Genomic DNA, 22110 nt, shown 5'->3' with positions numbered 1-22110 from the left:
GTGCTCCAGTACAACTTTCCACAACAGGCAGCAGACTGTATGTGGCCCCAACTCCTGGTGCAGACTGTCAAAAGACCAAGGATTCCCCACTTGTTTGGAGAGGTGGGAGGCCTCTTTGGTTCCAAAGGAAGGAATCATAGTGCCTGAAATTGGCAGATTAATTTCTTCTGTCTTTCAAAGGAGACGTTGATCGTTCTTATCCCCAAAGAAGACTCCTTGCGTATCTTATCATGGTAAGAATGTTGCCTCTTTCCCTGGGTAAATCAGGAGTGCAGTCTTAGTCATTCATTCATTTTATTGGATTATGACCCCCTTGTGAGGTATCTGTAATATAAGGAGAAAAAGTCATTAGAACTTCCTGATCCTAGAAGCTCTTGGGACTTACTAGACGTTTTAAGAGAGTGGAGAACCTCAGGAGTAATTAGAATTATGAGGTCACTGATGTAACAGTGATGTCAGAATATACAGGAGTGCCTTATAATGAGCTATCCTTAAGAATCAGAAGCAACTAAGAATGGCTTCTTAACACATGAAACAACAAAGCCAGGAGCCTAACAGTAGTCACTCTCAATGGTAAGTCGCTGCAGAGCAGTGGCTGGGATATTTGGGACTGGTTTAAGGGTGAGCTAGTCAGATCTTTTCCCTGGGGCTTTTCCCTCACTGGAGAATTGGGTATTTCACAATTGGATCCCTTTTATCTGGTTGGTACTCAACTGTTGGTTCATCTCATCACTCTGTAGGCGTTTTCAACTTCTTAGATGTCGTCTCTAAGACATTTTCTTTAAGAAAATTTCTTAAAGATTTACTTCTTTAAAAGAGCATTAAGTATGGCAGTAAACCAGAAATGGAGCTGTAACACTAATCCTTTTTAGGAGGAGCTGTTAGGAAATACAGGGTTGGATTCCTTTGGCGAGGGTGGTTTCTGCCAAGCTGATGGTGCTCAGGCCAGCCTTGCAGTCATCACCCCCTATAGCGGGCCATGACAGAGGGACAGTGACAGCCATTGCGGAGTTTGCTCTTCTCCGTGGGGCGGGGCAGTCCGTCCCAGGTCTCAGAATGAAGGCAGTGTGAGGTGAACATACCCAGATTCTAGGGTTGACCCAGCCCAATAGGGCCTAGGGCTAGTCAGCAGAACTGAGCAGAAGGAAGGAGTGGGGAGGAGGGAAGAGGCTCTGCTGTAGGTCCGAACACAGGGAGAGGACGCTTCTTCTCAGTACAGCACACCGGTCCCGGTGGCCTTTCAACTGTGTGTGAGGCAGAATCACTCCAAATCATACAAATATAAACACAAGACTATACAACACCCAAATCGTTCTTTTATTTATTGATTTTAGAGGGGGAGAGAGAAACATTGCTTTGTTTCTTATTTATGCTTTCATTGGTTGATTCTTATATGTGCCCTGATGGAGCATCAAACCCACAACCTTGGTGTATCGGGAAAATACTCTAATCAACTGAGCTACCTGACCAGGGCCACAAAATGTTCTTTTAATGCTTTCAAAAAATTCTTGAACAGGCAGTGGTAAATGAGGACACCCAAGGCAATGTGAGCCAGCTCCAAGCTGAAGTGAAGAGGCTCAAAGAACAGCTGGCCCAGCTCACTGTAGGGCAGATACTACCGGAAAGCTTTCTGACCAGAGGTAAGATGGGCACAGTGTTCCTTATCCTGAGGAAGGAAGACCACGTGTGGACATTAGTGCTGGAACCCCCAGTGACAGGCACAACACAATAAGGCTTCCCAAACTTTCCCACAAGTGTCTGTTTACTTCACCTACATAGGAACATGGTACTTCGTCTGTAACCAGAGACCGATTCCATGGGTCCTGGGTTCTGTGAGATATGTGGGAAGGGGGAGTGGAAGTAATTTTGAATATTAAAACTGCTAAAAAGACACTAATAAATTTCATTTTGATCCACTTCTAAGATTCGGTTATATCATATGTTATCTATATATGTTTACTAAATTGGATTAGAGAGAGGTTTTTCTTCAAAGAATAGCTAATATGTGGACTGGGTTAATTTAAAATCCGTGATCTGTTGATAATATTTTGAATCTTTTAGATTAATTGAGAGCAGGCAGTCAAAGACTGTTTTAGCTCATTTCTTGGTCTTAAAATGTGAGAGATAAACATTTTTCCCCTTTCCCTTTCTCACTGGATCAACTACAGAGAAAGATGAGACTGATTACATGAAGTATTTCAAAGAGGCAATGTTGTTCTTTAAGAAGTCTGAACAGGAGAAGAAGGTAGGAAACTGAATTCATATAAAGGGGGGGTGGCTTTACTATGTGGTTGGTGCCTTTCTGAGTGGAGTAAATGCCGACAGCAAATGAAAAAAGGAAGGCTGTGAAAAATGTAATCTTGCCTTTGAGATTAAATGGGAACTCAGTGTTTGTTGACTTAGTTTGTGAAAATGTAGGGAAGGTGAATTATTTTTCATGTTTAACCAAATTATGAATTTCTTAAGTTTCTGGTAGAAAAAGTTACCCAGTTAGAAGACCTCACCCTCAAAAAAGAGAAATTTATTCAGTCTAATAAAATGATTGTGAAATTCCGAGAGGATCAAATAATGCGCCTGGAGAAGCTCCACAAGGAAGGGCGGGGAAGTTTTCTGCCCGAGGAGCAGGACCGTTTGCTGTCGGAATTAAGGGATGAGATTGACACTCTGCGAGAACAAGTGAGTCATGCCATTTGCAGTATTTCTGAATGTAAAGGAAGTCCAAGGCAAATAAAAATTTGTCACCACATTCTTGTAATAAATACAGTGGAAGTTGTTTTAAATGACTTAACCTGACAGGATGATTGCACAATCCCAGGCCCCTTTATCCCCCATTTTCTAAAATAGTAAAACCTGAAGGGAAAAGCTCTTGACCCAGCAGGCCAAGTCAGATTCGCCCCAGTGTGCACTGGGGGTTATCTGAAGCAGTAGGCTCTACAGTTCAGCCTTTAAAGTTTCTTTTGTTTTTGCTTTTCCTTTTGCCTGGGAAGCATGGGTAGTTAATACAGGCACATCTTTAAAAATCAAAGAGAATTGGTTTTCAGCTTTGTGTATCTTTCCAGAGGTTTTATGCATATTCAAACTAATACAGATATTTTTACTTTTCTTCTTTTTTGTGCAAAATGCAGCTCACCATGCACACTGTTGTGCACCTTGCCTTTTTCACATAGTGTATCTTGGAGGTCGCTCAGTCCTGGTCATTAGTTTTGTTATTCTTTGCTTTGTGTAATGAATATAAGTAGGCTCCTTTGCATGAAAAGTTTGCCATGATGTACACCCTATGCTTATTCCCTAGGGGCCTGGGTGAACGTTTCAAGGGTGCAGACCTAAACCTAGAACACAGTTGTAGGACATGCACATATTCACTCTGTGATCACAAGTGCCGCGTTGCTTTCCATGGTGGTCGCAGCAGGCTACCACCAGCAGTTCATAATGTTTTCTAACAGCTTTTCAGAAAGACTTGTTCATTAAGGACATGTTTGTACAAATATAAGTCTGTAATCCTTTTTGTCTAATTCTTTTTTTAAAAAATATATTTTTATTGATTTCCGAGAGGAGGGGAGAGGGAGGGAGAGAGAGAAACATCAATGGTGAGAGAATCATTGATTGGCTGCCTCCTGCATGCCCCCCACTGGGGACCAAGCCCGCAACCTGGCCCTTGACTGGAATGGAACCCGGGACCCCTCAGTTCGCAGGCCGACGCTCTATCCACTGAGCCAAACCAGCTAGGGCTAAGTCTGTAATCCTTCTGTGTCATACAGATAGAGCACCACCCCAGAGTTGCCAAATATGCTATGGAAAATCACTCCCTCAGGGAGGAGAACAGAAGACTGAGATTATTAGAGTCTGTGAAAAGAGCCCAAGAGGTGGATGCGCAGACCATTGCAAAGCTAGAGAAAGCTTTCCTCCAACTATCTGGCACAGAGAAAAATGACAAAAGTAAGAAGTGCTTGTTGTATACATGCCTTGTTGGGGCGGGGGCTGTTTTAAAGGGCTTTTATATTGCCTTTAAACCTGGTGTGCTAATTTCTTATGTACATACTTTTTCTTTTATGTTAATCAAAAGTCATTTTCTATACCTTTTTCTCAAAAATCACAGAGCAGTAAATTATGTAGGCTGGTAGATGTAGCAAGAAACTACCTATTATATATCTTTGTTTTTGTTTTTAATTTATTGATTGATTAGGGAGAGAGAGGGGGAGATAAACATCAATTTGTTGTTCCACTTTTTTATGCATTGATTGGTCGATTCTTGGATGTGCCCTGACCAGGGATCAAACCCACAACTTTGGCATATGGGGGCAATGCTCAAACCAACTGAGCTACCCAGCCAGGGCAAGAGATATCTTTGTTTTGTCTATAAAAGATTGATTGGATATTACATTTAATTTTTATGAAATAGAACTTTCCTGTTTTAAGTATTTGAAATGACAAATGTTTAAGCACAATATGAATTAGTATAGAATTGAAATGTTTACCTGCCTGATTACGGTCTGTATGGTGAGAGATGTTGCGTGATCAGACTCAGCACAGAGTTTTGGTCCTGGTGTCATGGTTGCTGGTCATGCCTGCTAGTGTGCACTCTGTTAGTTATATGTTATTCCCACAAGTTTACTTTTATTTTTTTAAATCCTCACCCGAGGATATTTTTCCATTGATTTTAGAGAGAGTGGAGGTGAGAGGGAAAGACAGAGAAATATTGATGTGAGAGAAACACATTGATGGGTTGCTTCCTGCACGTACCCTGACCAGGGCTCTGGCCAGGAAGGAGCTTGCAACCAAGGTACATGCCCTTGACTGGAATCGAACTCAGGACCCTTCAGTTCACAGTCCAACACTCTATCCACTGAGCCAAACCAGCTAGGCTATTTTTTTTTTCTTTCTTTTTTTTTTTTTAAATAAATCTTTATTCAGATTATTACAATTATTTCTCCTTTTTCTCCCCATAGCTCCCCTCGACCCATTTCCCACCCCACCTTGTTTTTATTTTTAAATATAATTTTATTTATTTCAGAGAGGAAGGCAGAGGAAGAGATAGAAACATCTTATATAATAAAAGGGTAATATGCAAATTGACCCTAATGGCAGAATGACCGGTCGCTATGACACGCACTGACCACTAGGGGGCAGACACTCAACACAAGATCTGCTCCCTGGCGGTCAGTGCGCTTCCACAGGGGGAGTGCTGCACAGCCAGAAGCCAGCTCATGGCTGGCCAGTCCAGCGGTGGTGGTGGGAGCCTCTTCCGCCTCTGCGGCAGCGCTAAGGATGTCTGACTAACGACTTAGGGCTCTTGTGCTGCCAGAGGGGTGTCTGGCTGCCAGCTTATGCCTGATCCCCCTGGGGAGCGGGCCTAAGGCAGCAGGTGGACATCTTCCGAGGGCTCCCAGGCTGCCAGAGGGATGTCTGACCGCCAGCTTAGGCCAAATCCCCCAGGAAGCAGGCCTAAGACGTGAGTTGAACATCCCCCGAGGGGTCATGGACTGCGAGAGGGCGCAGGCTGGGCTGAGGGAACCCCCCTCTCCCCACCCCACCCCCCCACCCAAGTGCATGAGTTTTCGTCCACCAGGCCTCTAGTCAATGATGATAGAGAATCATTGATCAGCTGTCTCCTGCATGCCCCCTGTTAGGGATGGAGCCCACAATCGAGGCATGTGCCCTTAACTGGAATCGAACCTGCTCTATCCACTGAGCAAAACCGGCCAGGGCTATTTTTTTTTAATTAAATATTTTTTATTTCAGAGAGGAAGTGAAAGGGAGAGAGAGAAACATCAATGATGAGAGAATAATTGATCAGCTGCCTCCTGCATACCCCACACTGAGGATTGAGCCTAAGACCCAGGCATGTGCTCTGATGGGGAATTGAACCATGACTTCCTGGTTCATAGGTCAATGCTTAACCACTGAGCCATACTGGCCGGGCAGCCACAAGTTTTTAAAAAAATATGTCTGCTTTTTTAAAATTTTATTTTAGAGAGAGGGGAAGGAAGGGATAGAGAGAGAGAAGCATCGATGATGCGAGAGAAACATTGATCAGCTGCCTCCCGCACACCGCCCACTGGGGATCAAGCCCGCTGCCTAGGCATGTGTCCTGACCAGGAATTGAACCAGTAAACTCTTGGTTCATGGGTCAACACTCAACTGCTGGGCCATCCTGCTGGGCTATTTCCACACATTTACTTTTTGTGAAGGTGAATGACTTAGCACTAACTCTAACTTACAGGCTTGGCAGCTATTGGTACTCGTACTCTGGAATTTGGTAGGAAGGTCTGTGGTTGCTCCATTTTTAAAGTGAATATTTTTATGGTCTTTTATTATACCCTGTCTCAGTCTTTGTTTCTGTTTAGGTTGAAATTGAGAATGTTTTGATTGTATCATTCTGCACTCATAAAGAAGCGTGTTTGCTTTTTTTCCAAAATGTCCTTTTCCAAGTCTTCCTCCGTTCTGTTTATGACTTCATAAAAGAATAAAATTCTCGGTATTTGGGTTATGGAGAGACTAAGATTTTAGATGCAATAAAAATCAGCTTTTCTGTATTATTTCAACTACTTCTCCCTATAACGCTCTCATTTTGTTGGTCATTTTGACCTCAGTCCATACTGTGACTTAGTACCCTTGGAAGATAATAATGGTAATTTCTGGACCCCACCATCTTCAAAACAGACACCACTGTCTAGAGAACTGTTACATATTTCCCCACTGAAACTCAGTCAACATATCCATTCTTCTAAGAATCCCTGAAAATTAACCTTTTCTTTCTGGTTGGTGATGCCAAGTTCTTTCAACTTGCTGCCTTTGCTATTTGTTTCCTTTCCTAAAATTCATTGACTGTTAACATTAGCTGCTGGTACTAATTCCTGCCAGACTCACCAGCGATGCTTCTCCCTCCAGCACTGTGCGTGTTGTGCTTCAGTCCTTGCTGGCTCGGCTCCTAAGGTGTTGTCTTAAAGCTGCCCCGTCCCATCCTGTGGCTTCTCAAATTCTCAAAAAAACTAATACTCTTTGCCACACTGTGTTGGATCTTATGTTTCCTGTTGAGTTATAGGCTCTTGTATTTTAGGGTCCACCTTCCAACCCATTTCTCATTTTTTCCTCCTTGTGCTTCAAAATGGATACATGGCAGAGAACTTAGGAAATGTATTCTACTATTTTTGTCTTCCAAAAACCAAGTTGTTTCCTTATTATCAGGTCAGCAAGGGTTCTCTCCTAAAGTTGCAAAAGAGCCATGTTCGTTAGCAAACTCTGAGAAGCTAAAAGCGCAACTCCTGCAAATGCAGACAGAACTGAATAACTCAAAGCAAGAGCATGAAGAATTCAAAGAACTAACGAGGTAAAGTGCAGACGCACGTCATGCTTACCTATTTTCCTGCCTTTTAGTGTTGACTTGTTTTAGGGTTTGACATTGACCATTTATTTAATTGAGCATTTTACTTTAACAATTCTCATATAGCAACTAACTTGTTTTGACATGAGGGAAAAGGGCTTGTTTCTAGTTTTGTTTTTACTTGTTTTTTAAATTGAGGTATAATTGACATAAACCTCTAGCTCTTTAATAATATATTTAATGGACTAGATAATATGAATGTTTTAATGTTGAGATGAGTGCCTATTGAACTTACATAGTAAAATGTTTATTGTGCCACCACATTTAAATCACTGTTGTTTTGAATAAAATCTGGATTTTTATTTTTTATTTTTTAAAAAAATATATTTTATTGATTTTTTACAGAGAGGAAGGGAGAGGGATAGAGAGCCAGAAACATTGATGAGAGAGAAACATCGACCAGCTGCCTCCTGCACACCCCCTACTGGGGATGTGCCCGCAACCAGGGTAACATGCCCTTGACTAAAATCAAACCTGGGACCCTTCAGTCCCCAGGCCGACGCTCTATCCACTGAGCCAAACTGGCCAGGGCTGAAATCTGGATTTTTAAATTTCAGATGTGTTAATATTCTTTCTAGATCAGGGGTGGGCAAACTTTTTGACTCGAGAGCCACAATGGGTTCTTAAACTGGACCGGAGGGCCGGAACAAAAGCATGGATGGAGTGTTTGTGTGAACTAATATAAATTCAAAGTAAAGGAGCGGAGGGGAGAGCAAGAGAACCCTCCGCTTTTTTGGCTCCGCGGGCCGGATAGAACAGCCGAACAGGCCGGATCCGGCCCGCGGGCCGTAGTTTGCCCACAGCTGTTCTAGATGCTCTTTGCATAAAAAAATTCATATTATAACTGAGATTAACCTTGTTATAAAATATAAATAAATTTTTTAAAAATATCCCATATAGAACCATCATGGACTGTTTAGGATTTTTTTAAATGGATTTTGCTCTTTTATTTATTTTTTAAAAGATGTTTTTATTGATTTTTAGAGAGAATGGAAGAAAGAGGGAGAGAGAAACATTGATGTGAAACAATATTGATTGGCTGCCTCCTGCATGCCCCCTACCTATTGGGGATCGAGCCCACAACCTGAAAAACCGGCCATTGAACTAAGAACTTTGCATTGCACAGGATAATGACACCCAATCAACTGAGCCACTCCGGCCAGGGCTGTTTGGGCTTTTGAATTGGAGCTCTGCCATTTACTAGTTGAACACCTTAAACAGTAATTAATCTCTGAGCTGTATTTCAACTGATTGGAAAATGAGGGTAATAATCTAAGAATATCTCTGATTTAAAGAGAGAACAATAAAGTTATGTGAGAGTATAAACTATAAAGTACTCTACAAATGTATGACATTACTTATTACCTAAAATACTCAATTTCATAATATCTATTAGGAGAAGGCAGCTAGAATTAGAATCAGAGCTTCAGTCTTTGCAAAAAGCGAACCTTAATCTCGAAAACCTTTTGGAAGCAACAAAAGCCTGCAAGCGGCAAGAAGTTTCTCAGCTGAATAAAATTCATGCTGAAACACTGAAGGTAGGTATTCTGAAGCAGTGCTTCAGCCTGCAATCCTGCTGTCTCACTGTGTTAGTAATGGCGTCGGCACAGATTATCTCCTTGCAGGCAGGTAACCCAGTGTTCTGAGGTAGGGTGGTGAGGAAAGAATGCACCGTGGAGTGACGCCTCCCTCCCAAGAAACCCCAAAACAAACAAACAAACAAACGAAAAAGGAAAGTTCTTTTTTTGGGTTTCCTAACGTAATTGCTTTTTAGGGTTTTTTTTGTTTGTTTTTAAATATATTTTCATCGATTTCAGAGAGGAAGGGAGGGAGAGAGAGAAAGAAACATCAATGATAAGAGAGAACCATTGATTGGCTGCCTTCTGCATATCCCCTGCTGGGGACCGAGCCCACAACCCAGGCACGTGCCCTTGACCAGAATCGAACCTGGAACCCTTCAGTCCGCAGGCTCATGCTCTATACACTGAGCCAAGACAGCTAGGGCACTTTTTAGGTTTTTTAGAGCATTAAATGAGATAATAAAGTGTCAGTCTGGTAGATCTTAGTAAATGGCAGCTGTTGCTATAATGTAACACGTGCTCAAGGCTTGCTGTGGAAGAATAGAAATCCTAAAGACAAAGACCTCAAAGGATCAGGGTAACAATGTGGAAAACCAGAAAAGCAGAAGTGGTTTTCCCTTAATAACCATAGCCTTCATTAAAAAAAAAAAAAAAAAAAAAAACTGAGATGGAGGAGCAAGAAGAAAACTTGAGGGAAGCAAAAGGTTAAGAAGGTGCTGCTACTCTTGATTTTAGCTTTTTGTACCGAATTCTCTTAAGATTAAAACAAAAACGATGTTCCTTATACATCCTACACTTGATAATAAATAGATGTGTATCTAATGCTGTCTTTAGCAGTGATGCTTTTTGTGTCATTTCATAAGAAACTGCTTTTAAAAGTTATTTTATTTATTTGTTTGAATAGGTAATTCACATGACTGGAATTTTTAAAGGTACAAAGGGTATACAGTGATGAGTCTCTTTCCGTCTGCTGTCCTTCCTCTACAAATGTATGACATTACTTATTACCTAAGACCCTCTTTGGAGGCAATCAGTGTCACCAAGTTTTTGCTTTTTGTTTTCTTTCTTTTTCATATTTTATACAAGCAGCAGATAATATACATCATTCTACTTTGATTTTTTTTTTAAAATATATTTTACTGATTTTTTACAGAGAGGAAGGGAGAGGGATAGAGAGTTAGAAACATCGGTGAAAGAGTAACATCGATCAGCTGCCTCCTGTACACCCCCTACTGGGGATGTGCCCGCAATCAAGGTACATGCCCTTGACTGGAATCGAACCTGGGACCCTTCAGTCCACAGGCCGACGCTCTATCCACTGAGCCAAACCGGTTAGGGCTACTTTGATTTTTTTTAACATAATATTTTAGGGTTTGTCCCATATCTGAAGGGGACAAAATAATTTTCCTTTTTGTTTTTGTTTGTTTTGGTGTTTGTCTTGGCAGCTGCAACAAGCATTTATGTATTGATATATTATGATTTATTTAATCTGGAAAATGCTATTTTTTCTTATAAAAGAAAAAGAATTTTTTTCTTTGCTTTTTAAAAATGGTGGTCTTTAAAATCTGTGTAGGAAATTATTTTAAAATACTTGCAGAATATTGCCAGATGTTTTATAATTTGTGTCAAGTAGCCCCTTAGCACAGTGCACTTACAGAGCGCGAAGCATTGACACTCCAGTCTGGCTTCTTCCATTTATAGCTGAGCAGATAGGGAAGAGGGGATTAAAAGCTTTGCCAAGAGTAGCATAGCAATTCAGATCTTTTGTTGTTTGTTTTTAGTTCATTTTAAATTATAGCGTTACTTTATGAATAGGTTGTTCTTGCTTAAAGTAAATATATATCTGTGCAAATTTATGTTAAAATTCCTACTGAGCACCACCACCAATTTGGGTCTAATCTAGTCCTTCACTCCCCATCCCCAGGGGTAATTTGTTAATCAGTTTGGGAATCCTTTTTCTTAACAGTTTTGTGTAGTAAATATACATGCTCTGAGAAAGCTATGTAGAGTTATGTCATAGATTTTTGTTGTTGTGCTTTGCATTTAAAAGTAAATGGATTATTCTACATATGTTCTTCTGCAGTGGGCTTTTTTTTTTCCTCAGGGATATGACTTGGGACTTTCCATGTTAACTAGTACCTAGGACTTCACCTTATTTTAAACCTAGGCTTCCATGTTTTGGGTGACCCCTGGCTTATTTAGGTGGTTTTTAGTGCAAGTATTCTCTGGGCGGGGGCTGTGAGGGAGAAGTCCCAGCCCTGGAGTCAGTCCTGCTGAAGTGCCCCCTCCAGCACTGCGCCCTGTGCCTTCCCAGGAAGTTGGGGAGCTCGCATTGCCCTGCACAGGACCCTGGAACGGGCACTGTCAGCTCTTTAATGGTTGACAGTCTGGTGGGGAAAAATGGTATCTAGTTAAGGTTTTAAATTTTCATTGCCCTCATTTCTGGTGGGGTCACACATCTGCCTGTGTTCATTGTCCGTTTGTCTGCCCTTTTCTGTGAAAAAAAGAGCCCATTTTCCTACTACTTGATTTGTAGGAGTTTTTACCTGTTAATCTTGTTTCTTATACCTAGTGCCAATATATTCTGCCATCATGTTCCCTGCCTTTCATCTTCATATGTGATGCTTTTGTCATACAGAAGTTCCATGAGTATATTCTACTTTCTTTTACTACTTTAATAATTTTGTTTTTATGTTGAGCTATTTAATGCATCTGCTATTTTAGTTTTGTTTTTTTAAATATATTTTTATTCATATAGAGGAAAGGAGTGGGAGAGAGAGATAGAAACATCAATGATGAGAGAGAATCATTGATTGGCTGCCTCTTGCACGACCCGTACTGGGTATTGAGCCTGCAACCTGGGCATGTGCCCTTGACCGGAATTGAACCTGGGACCTTTCAGTCTGCAGGCCAATGCTCTATCCACTGAGTCAAACCGGCTAGGGCTGCTATTTTATTTTTGAGTGGTATGGCATAGGGATTTAACTTTTTAAATAGTCTATATTTTTTCACTAATTTGAACTTTACACATATAAATCATTCTATTTCCTAACTTTGTGTTTTCTTCAAATGTTCTATTTGACTTCGTATGCTAATAATACACTTTTTAAACAACCATACCCTTATGATGTATTTTTATATTGGCCAGGTAAGTCTTCCCAATTTGTTATCTTTTTGTCTTCTTACACATTTATTCTTTGTATAAAGTTTGGAATCCGCCTATCAAGTTTCATTTTTCTAAATCTTATTAGAATTTTGCTTAAGTCTGCATTAAATTGATAGATTATTTGTGTCTACTTGGGCATTTCTGTGCTACCTCTAAGGCAGTGGTTCTCAACCATTTTAATGCTGCGACCCTTTAATACAGTTTCTCATGTTGTGGTGACCCCCAACCATAAAATTACTTTCGTTGCTACTTCATAACTGTAATTTTGCTACTGTTATGAATCGTAATGTAAATATCTGTGTTTTCCGATGGTCATAGGCTCTACAGCAGCAGTTCTCAACGACCCACAGGTTGAGAACCGCTAGCAGGGTTGCCTAAGACCATCGCAGCATTAAAAAGGTTGAGAACCACTGCTCTAGGGGATCCTTTTTTTTTTCCTTTCATGAATAGAATTTCAATTTTATCTTCTCTGTTTACACAATTATTTTTTTCATGTGTGCTAATGTTCTTTTCCATAATCACTTTTTGCTGCAGATTATAACTACACCAACCAAAGTTTATCAAATTTGGCCTCGACCAGCATCAAAATTAAGCCCTGAAACAGGGAGCTTTGGGTCTCCGTACACTCAGAATTCTAGCAAATTAGATAATGATATCTTAAATGAGCCAGTTCCACCTGAGATGAATGAACAAGCTTTTGAAGCCATTTCTGAAGAGCTTAGGATGGTGCAGGTAATGTTTAGTTTCAGAAAAAATAATGAGACATTCATTTAAACAATTTCCTTTATCATTTTAATTATAATTTTCAATGTTCAAAACTGTTTACTACCTTCTTAAGTATGGGTGTGTAAAGACTCCTGGCTTAGAAACCAGACTGTTCTTATTCTTTCAATTCACTGCAATGTTTAGCAAGTCATTTTCCAATGTCTTGTGGCTTTGGTTCTCTTATATGTAAAGAGACCAGTTTGCCACTAGATTCAGATTCCAGACTGGTTTGTTTATATGGCACAGTGCTGTATCTGCTAAAGAAAGGTAAAATAGTTGAAAGAATCATATTTTAGATGACATTTTAGACCACTTTTGGTATATTTGAAATAACATAAAATTCGTTTATCTCAGAATTCTGGTGATTTCATTATGTTTTTAAGTTTTTCTACTGTCTAGTAAAACTTGGAGTGAGCCAGACCACCCCAAATTTCAAAATTTTGCCCTTTCCTGGCATGGAGGCCTTTCTGGTGAAGTCACTATACGTAGCCCCAAGAAATCTCAGAAATCTTAAGCTGGCTCTGTGGCTTAATCCACAATTTTAATTTAACCACTTCTTTTTCTATGTGTTTCAAATTATCTACTTTGATGGACCACAAGTGTAATTTTGAACTTGTCTCTTTTGATGGCTTTCATTATGAAGTTTGAGTATGAGAAATATGAGTATGAGAAATCATTACCGTAGTCTTCTGAAATTGTTTTCTGGTTCCAAACTGGCCTTTGATACCTTTGTCCATATAAGGTTTTGAATTTTGTTTTTTAATACAGAAGAAATGGTGGAATGTCTAAGATTTTCATTAAAAGACTCTTTGACAACTGAAGTTTCTGTGTTGCAGGAACAGATGAGTACTCTACAGGTCAAGTTGGATGAAGAAGAGCATAAAAACCTGAAGCTTCAGCAGCGCATTGACAAACTGGAGCATCATTCTACACAAATGCAGGAGGTGAGACTGAGAGCACGGCCTCAGAAATGTGGGAACCAGAGTCTCACAGGAAGAATAGGACTTCGCAAAGCCCCAGTCAAGGCTGATTTGAGTTGTTTTCTCTACTTTGTTACTTCGCATACTGCTCTGATGAGGAGACACTCGAGTGCACACACTCACATCCAGCTCTGGCCCTCTTCGTCTGCAGTGCACCTGGATCCCTTTCTGTTTGCCCAGTGGGATGACGGTTCAGGTGCCTGCAGGGATCCTTTCCTTTGTTGGGCATCCTCACTGTAGTTGGAGGGAATAAGCCAATTTTCTTCCGGTCAGAGACTTTAAAACAATTTAAACACAAAAACAAGGTAATGGTTTGGAGTATGTCTCATCATGCCAGTATGCCTTCCCCAGTAAATTGATCTCTTTCCCTCAGCTTTTCTCATCAGAGAGAACGGATTGGACCAAACAGCAGCAAGAGCATCTCTCACAATTGAGTGTCCTTGAAAAGCAGCTTCGGGACACTCAGACTAAGAATGACTGTAAGTGAACAGCTGGGAGCTTTCTAATCTGAATACTGGAACTCAGTATCTTTCTACTCATATGTAAATCTTTTTTAAAATATATTTTTATTGATTTCAGAGAGAGATAGAAACATTAATGATGAGAGAGAGTTATTGATCGGCTGCCTCCTGCATGCCCCACACTAGGGATCAAGCCCGCAACTCTGGCATGTGCCCTGACCTGAATCGAACCCTGATATCCTTGTTCCCGTGTTGATAATCTCTGAGCCATGCTGGCCGGATGGGCTGTTTAAAGTTTTAATGCTGATTTGAAAATGAATTGTCTAGAATTTATAAGATGAATAATGTTTTTTATTAACCATTTACTTATTTTTTCACTTACGGATGTGAACAATGTTTTAATAGTGATGAAATAAAGCGTAAATTATATGTTGACATATATTCACAGATGTGGGAGTATCATTTGATTGTTGTTTCCAGTTTACGTCTCCTTTCATTAAAGTATTTGCAGTATTTTGTAATAATGCTCAAATAAAAACAGCCATTCAGTTTTTTTTATCTAAGAAGTTACCTAATTTTGCTTCCAATTGCAGTTCCCTTAGAAGACTAGACATGTCTTACTCATTTGAGAAAATTCTGGCACATTTCCAAGAGGTTTTCAATAAGTAGGATTAGGTCACTTAAAATATGTTAAATATCTTGCCCTAGTCGGTTTGGCTCAGTGGATAGAGCGTCGGCCTGCAGACTGAAGGGTCCCAGGTTCGATTCTGGTCAAGGGCATGTACCTTGGTTGTGGGCACATCCCCAGTAGGGGGCGTGCAGGAGGCAGCTGATTGCTGTTTCTCTCTCATCGATGTTTCTAACTCTCTATCCCTCTCCTTTACTCTCTGTAAAAAAATCAATAAAATATGTTTTTTTTTTTAAAATATGTTAAATATCTTGATTTTTTTTTTCTTATAAAGAATTTTGATGCACATTTTAAATGTCAAAAATAAGTGATTTATAAGTCAGGGACAGACATAGATGTTAATTCCTTTTTTGGTAGAAATATACTAAAAACCATAAACAAACTTTTTCTAGGTATCTACCACTTATTAGTAGCTGTTCAACATCAACTTTTTTACTGATTGTGTGAAGCTAACTATTACATTTGCCTACTTTGTAAAAAATTATGTGTAAAGAAGCCTATTGAGGATTTATTTTGTTTGTCTTTTAGTTTTGAAAAGTGAGGTCCATGACCTGCGAGTAGTGCTTCATTCTGCAGACAAGGAGCTGTCTTCGGTGAAGTTGGAGTACAGTTCATTCAAGGAGAGTCAGGAGCAAGAACTCAGTAGCCTTTCTGAAAAACACGTGCATATCCAGCTTCAACTAGACAATGTCAGGTAGAGTTGTTTTGTTATGATTGGCCTGGAACCCAGGGATCCTTGAAGTGCACATGCTGTAAATCCAACTCAAACTAGTTGAACAAACTAAAAGTTAATTTATTGGCTCAGAGTATTGGGAAGGTTCAGAAGTGATTGTGACTTCAGGGACACACTAGAACGTGTCTCACACCGTGCTGTCAGGTTGCATCTTTCTCTCTGTCTCTTCAGCTCTCCGTCTCTCCTGCTCTCCGTCTCTCCCTCTCCAGTCCCTGCTCTGCTTCCCTCTGTGTTGCTCTCATTCTGTCCTTTTGAGGGCCTTCCTCTGTGTGACCGGGAACAGATGGCCTCACTGCTCCACATTCTGTCTCCTACATTAACAACTGTGGGGAATCCTCTGTCCCAGCCACCGTGTGTCAATCCCAGGGAGAATTAGAATTGGTCTTGCTTGAGTCATCTGCTTACCTTTGGACCAGTCACTTAGCCGAGGGTGTGAGCTCGTATTGGCCCAACAAGGTAATGTGCCTATTCCAGAGGGAAAGGTGTGCTCTTGTGAGAAGAAGGGGCAGGACAAGGGAGATCAAATCGGTTGTCACCACTGTCCACATTAACTCCCAGGGGCTGGCTGGTTAGTCAAGTGCTGGGAACCTAGAAACAAAGTAATCTAAGATGTGAATTGTTTGTTTTCATTGGTGTGTTTTTTTCCTTGCTAATTTTAGTCTTTTCTAAAACATGTCTCCTGGGTCTATGGCAGTAATTTAATAATGGACATTTTGAATGTGATGCTGTGAGTGTGATATGAGTGTGACCACTCAATCTAGAAACCTTCTAATAGACAACCTTGAATTTAATTTTCACAGAAGTTGCAAAAGTTAAAATTTGTAGCTCTTGAGTTTTTTCTGAATATACAATAAGGAATTAAAATAGAGGAAGAAAACGAGATCTGTAGGCCAAATTCAACTCTAGACATGTTTTCATTGGGCCTAGCCAATTAGGTTTTTAAAAATATTAGCAGAGTGTTTTTTAAAATGAGAGATTTCTTATGAAAATCCATATTTCAGCATCCTCTTAAAAATCAGACAGTTTTGGTGGCCTGGGGCCCACATACTGCATGGTGACTAGCAGCTGCCCTCTAGAGGGCACTACGGAGTCAGCACAACCTCTACCACCCTGCGCTGTTTCCCCAACGCCAGGGCTGCCAGTGGAGGCCATTTATCATCTGGTGCACCGTTATTTCTTCTTACACCTGGCATTTGTTTTTAACACCCGAACCACTGTCTAATCTTGGCTGTCTCATAAACTAATCACTCCACTAATCTTATTGGATCTTAATCTCCTCATGTTTACATGTCAGAGTTGAACTAGATCTACAATGTTAAGAATCCACTATATTAGGCTGTGTGTGTGTGTGTGTGTGTGTGTGTGTGTGTGTGTGTGTGTGTGTGTCTTTAAACTAGAGGCCCGATGCACGAAATTCATGCAAGAGTAGGCCTTCCTTCCCCCAGCTGCCTGCACCGGTTTCCCTCTGGCACGCGGGACCCAGGCTTCCCTCTGGCCGCCGGCAGGCACCTGGGACCCAGGCTTCCTTTGCAGCCCTGGCTTCATCTGGAATGACATCTGGTCTAATTAGCATATTACACTTTTATTATTATAGATTCTGTATTAAAAATACCAAGTTCTTCCTTGCTTTTTTAACTGGACATAAATTAGTGTTCCCAATGCCTCAGGTTTAACATTGAGTACATCACTCACTGGGCTACTTATACTTCTCATCGCACCCTCCCTGCATGAAACAGCACAACACCACTATGTGTTTCTTGAATTATTTTGCCTGCTTTATTTATACAGTTTGTATTGTAAATACATATGTTCCCTCTCCCTACCATCTATTGTCTCTACACCTATCTTTAGCAACTGATTTTTACCACTTTGCAGTCTGCTGCTTCTGCTCTGCTTTCAGTTAGTAAAGCAGATAGATCCTTGTCTAATAACCTGTATGTAAAAGCAGGGACATCTGTTTTGGGTGGCCCATGGGTCAGGTTCATTGTTTACCTCTACTTGGCTGAGCTCTGGATGTTTGGGTGTGTTCTCAGTATGTTGGGGAACAGAACCAGAGGATGAAAACCTAAAAAGCAATCCTATATAATAAAAGGCTAATATGCAAATTGTCCCCTCGACCCAGAGTTTGACCAGGGGCTGGGGCCGGCTGGCCAACCACCTGCGGCCTCTCCCCCAGGCCAGCCCAGCCTGATGGGCCCCAATCAGGGTGGGCTGGCCGGACCCCACCCGTGCTCGAATTTGTGCCCTGGGCCTCTAGTAAATAATAGTCATGTGAATGAAAAGATAGTTCTCTCCCAAGGAGTTTACACTCTTGCTCAGATTGAAGCCACGTTTGCCATCTTGAAAAATCTTTGCAGAGTTTGGAGACTGTGTGATGAATGGATAGAGCGGAACTATCAACAAAATTAAATTAATGGCCAGTCCCTAGGTTCTGTGAGGGTTAGGTCTGGACATCCTAAATGAGGAAGAAGGTGGCTCCAGGCTAACACACACACTCTCTTTTCCATCACTGTGCTGTGGTTGAGTCTGTCTGGCGTTTGTGCATCATGGATATTTTACATACATCTTTGAGCTTCACACCAGTCGAGGCTTCTGTAAATTGGGAAGGGTCTGCAGCTGGGATAAGTTGAACTGCAGATACTCTGACTGAACGATTAATTTGTATTTACCATTGTAAAAATGTTTTCCTGATAAAGATTGGAGAATGAAAAGCTTCTTGAGAGCAAAGTCTGCCTGCAGGATTCCTATGAAAACTTACAAGAAGTAATGAAGTTTGAAATTGACCAACTTTCAAAAAACCTCCAAAACTGCAAAAAAGAAAATGAGACTCTGAAATCTGATCTGAATGTAAGTGAAGGGTATTGATGATTCCTGACTTTGTCCTGGACATGTGACTGCTCACTGGAGCTCAGGGCAAGCACCTCTTCCTAACTCCTGTGCAGCCTGGCCCGTGGTGCCTGCCACACAGAAGGTACTTGATGTGTTTGTTGACAACACATGGCTAGTAACAGTTACTTAAATCTAATGTCACATTGTCTTTTAGAATTTGATGGAGCTTTTTGAGACAGAAAAAGAACGCAATAACAAATTATTATTACAATTTGAAGAAGATAAAGAAAACAGTTCTAAGTAAGTGCTATTTATATTTTCCATTGTTTAACTAGAATGTCATTTACTACCACATTCTTTATCTTGTTTTTCTTAATTGCAAATGCCCTGTATTTTTTCTAAAGCACTCCAAAATGAATATCATGTTTTTGTATAAATGGCTATGTAGAGAAACTTAATTTTTAAAACATTCAATACTTTTAAATGAATAGTAGTGATCAGAACTTGGGGCTTTCAGTAAATAAATCACAGTATTTATTATTGGAAGGTGGGGATTGATTTTTATTTCTCTCTGTACTACTACTTTTCTCGTTGCTCTTTTTTTCTCCTGGTACTTTAATATGAATGCTACTGTCTTTCTTCCCTTTCTCTCCAAGTTCTTTTCTTTGATAATCTCTGTTAGTCTCTTGGCCTCAGCCAACCCGATTATTACTCTAATGAGAAGAATCTGTATTTGTTTATTCAGCAGCTGCTTACAGAGTTCTTACTATGAGACAGAGTCTCTTCTAGGCCCTGCTATACAGTGATGAAAACATCTAGTGGATCCGCACATCTGGTTGGGAGACAGACAGTTAACATTTAGTCATTCATTCACACATTTAGTGATATCCACAAGCCAGGCTCTATTCTGGCAAACGCCAGGACATGCCAAGATAAGACAGAACAAAATGTCCCCATCCTCATGAATTTTATATTCTAGTGCAGAGAGTTGGGTAATAAACAGATGCTAGATGTTATATGTTATGTTTGGGGGGCTCAAAGGACTTCAAAGAAAAATAAACTGTTGTGGTATAAAAATGGGTTTTCATTCAATAATTGTTGAAGAGATGGGTTCAAATTTCTGATTTGTACTGGAATATAACGCCTAACACCAAGTTTATGCCTAATAATGTTTAGTTGCATTGCAGTGAATCTCCTGTACAAATAGACTCAGTTCCTGTGTTCGTTGAGTGAAGTCATTAGTAAAAGAACTCTTCTCTTCCAGAGAAATCTTAGATGTTCTTGAGGCTGTGCGTCAGGAGAAACAGAAAGAGATGGTCAAGTGTGAGCAGCAGGTAAGTATCTTGACTCTCACTCTAAAATTGGAGTTTTGTCATTTTTCCTGATGTCGAAAGAGGTTTATTATAACAAGTCTCTTGGCTTTCCTATGTTGAAAATTGGTAATAAAAAGATGGAGTGTTTGATTGCTTGTATTATTCCTCAACTCTATTTTTCTAACTTCCAGATGACCATTATAATTTTTCAGTGGCCTCCTGATAGAGACCACAAAATCATTGTCTTTTAACCCAAGTTATTGTGTTTCAAGTAATACTCCTGTACACTATATAATACAAAAAGCAGGTTTTAAGTTTAAATTTTTTGTTTGTTTGTTTTATCACTGATTTTATAGAGAGAGGAAGAGAGAAACATTGATTTGTTGTCCACTTATTTATGCATACATTAGTTGATTCTTTCATGTGCCCTGACTGAGGATTGAACCCGTAACCTTGGCGTATTGGGACAGTGCTCTAACCAACTGAGTTACCTGGCCAGGGCTTCAACTTTTAAAAAATATATGTGTAGTTAACTGTGTGATTTAATTCTTTTTCTAAAAAGATTTATTTTTTCCCCCATAGATGGCAAAAGTACAGAAACTGGAAGAGAGTTTATGTGCTACTGAGAAAATCATCAGTTCTCTGGAGAAGTCTAGAGATGCTGACAAGGTGGGAGGCGGTTGAAGCTACATCCCTCTGTATTTTCTTCATAAATGTTGCTTTAACCTTCCAGTCTCCTGCTGTCAAGGTGACTGGTAGCTAGCATTTCTGTATGCACCTGTGCCTTGTGCATCTTCCATGGTTACTAGAGAATGAGATCTTTAAGTTAATTTTCCACATAACTTCAAGTGCAAACTGTTCTATTTCTCTTGATGGCAGTTTCTAAAACACATCCTGTCCCTTTTAACTGTTAGCATGGCCCTTTCTTTTTGACTGTGAGTCCATAATACAAATTCTGAAATCCCCTAAGTAAACATAATATGTATGTCCAAGTATAAAATAAGTTGTAAATTCCTTATATGTCTACTGTTACTCATTCATAAAACCAAAACAAGCAATTAAATAAAATGATATGAAACCCATTATAGTATAAATTGAGAACATTAGTAATGTCATGTGACATATATTCTCAAATAAAACTGAATTCTGTTGTCATTAGGAAAGATAAACAACCTGTCATTAAAAAAATGACCTCCTTAATGTCACTGGGTGTGAAGATAGTGTTTCTGTCCTCATCAGGAAGTTGTCACTGACCTCATGAGCCAGATCCAGGAGCTGAGGACGTCAGTTCGTGAGAAAACAGAAACCATAGACAGCCTGAAGCAAGAGCTGAAGGACATCAATGTAAGTTCTGTTGCCAGCAATGGATTAATTTGGGCGTGAGACTCACTCCATAGATTCCTCAGGAGGTTAACAGATGCTCGCTCCACCAGGAAAGAGATTCTGTGGTCACATAGATTTGGAAACACTGGTTACAGCTCAACAGGAGCTGCTTTTGCAGAACCGGCAGAGCCTTTAAATGCTCATGTGCAGTGTGAGTGTATCTAACTTAAACAGTGGTGCTTGCTCCTTCCCTTAGGTCAAGGTGAGGGTTTTGGTCAGTATTTCCCCCTCCTCTGCCCCACATGGAGCTTGCTGCCCTCCACCTTTATTTCTGACGCAGACTCCTGATAATAATGACAAAACCAGATGTTTTTTCACTGATCCCTGTGGGACTTTTCCACTCCTTTTTGCCATCCATGCGTTTATTCTTCATTCCTTAATTCAGCAAGTATTAGTTGAATTAATTGTGTTAATCTGATCATCACCTTCGAACTCGGACTCATTCTGAAATTATTTTAATCTAAAAATACAAATCATAAAGCAGACAGCTCTTGTATCATAACCTTCTTTTCTGCAGTGTAAATACAACTCTGCTTTGGTTGACAAAGAAGATAGCACAGTGTTGATTAAGAGACAGGAAGGGGAGATTCTGGATCTGAAAGAAACGCTGAGGCTGAGAATAATCTCTGAAGATATAGAGGTAAAGTTAACACATCATGACCTTTTTTTGTTTATTATTTGTCCATATGTATATGTGTATATGGAGGTTATTAGTAGAATAAATAGGGGATTTTTTAAAAATGAGTAAGACATAGAGTCATTTTCCTCAGGGTAGTTAGGCATTAAGAGATAAGAGTAACATTTTTATATTTTATCTAGTTGATTTATTTT

At 40.1% G+C, this 22110-nt stretch overlaps 1 protein-coding gene across 1 annotated transcript in view; it reads left to right on the top strand.

Annotated features, from left to right (window-relative positions):
- Nucleotides 1-22110, top strand: part of KIF15 (kinesin family member 15) — a 55199-nt gene that overhangs the window by 20099 nt on the left and 12990 nt on the right. Inside the window, exons 11-26 of the mRNA XM_080673202.1 lie at nucleotides 1517-1640; nucleotides 2169-2245; nucleotides 2467-2676; nucleotides 3759-3936; nucleotides 7186-7327; nucleotides 8778-8919; nucleotides 12662-12859; nucleotides 13729-13836; nucleotides 14246-14351; nucleotides 15550-15715; nucleotides 18451-18601; nucleotides 18798-18883; nucleotides 19848-19917; nucleotides 20479-20565; nucleotides 21136-21240; nucleotides 21797-21919. Of these exons, the coding sequence (XP_080529328.1) occupies nucleotides 1517-1640; nucleotides 2169-2245; nucleotides 2467-2676; nucleotides 3759-3936; nucleotides 7186-7327; nucleotides 8778-8919; nucleotides 12662-12859; nucleotides 13729-13836; nucleotides 14246-14351; nucleotides 15550-15715; nucleotides 18451-18601; nucleotides 18798-18883; nucleotides 19848-19917; nucleotides 20479-20565; nucleotides 21136-21240; nucleotides 21797-21919 (2073 nt within the window). The remainder of the gene's footprint in view (nucleotides 1-1516; nucleotides 1641-2168; nucleotides 2246-2466; nucleotides 2677-3758; nucleotides 3937-7185; nucleotides 7328-8777; nucleotides 8920-12661; nucleotides 12860-13728; nucleotides 13837-14245; nucleotides 14352-15549; nucleotides 15716-18450; nucleotides 18602-18797; nucleotides 18884-19847; nucleotides 19918-20478; nucleotides 20566-21135; nucleotides 21241-21796; nucleotides 21920-22110) is intronic.

The sequence above is a fragment of the Plecotus auritus genome (assembly GCF_963455305.1).
Source record: "Plecotus auritus genome assembly, chromosome: 6".
Lineage (NCBI taxonomy): Eukaryota > Metazoa > Chordata > Mammalia > Chiroptera > Vespertilionidae > Plecotus > Plecotus auritus.
The sequence above is the reverse complement of the archived record's forward strand: the minus strand, read 5'-3'. Positions and strand labels throughout refer to the sequence as shown.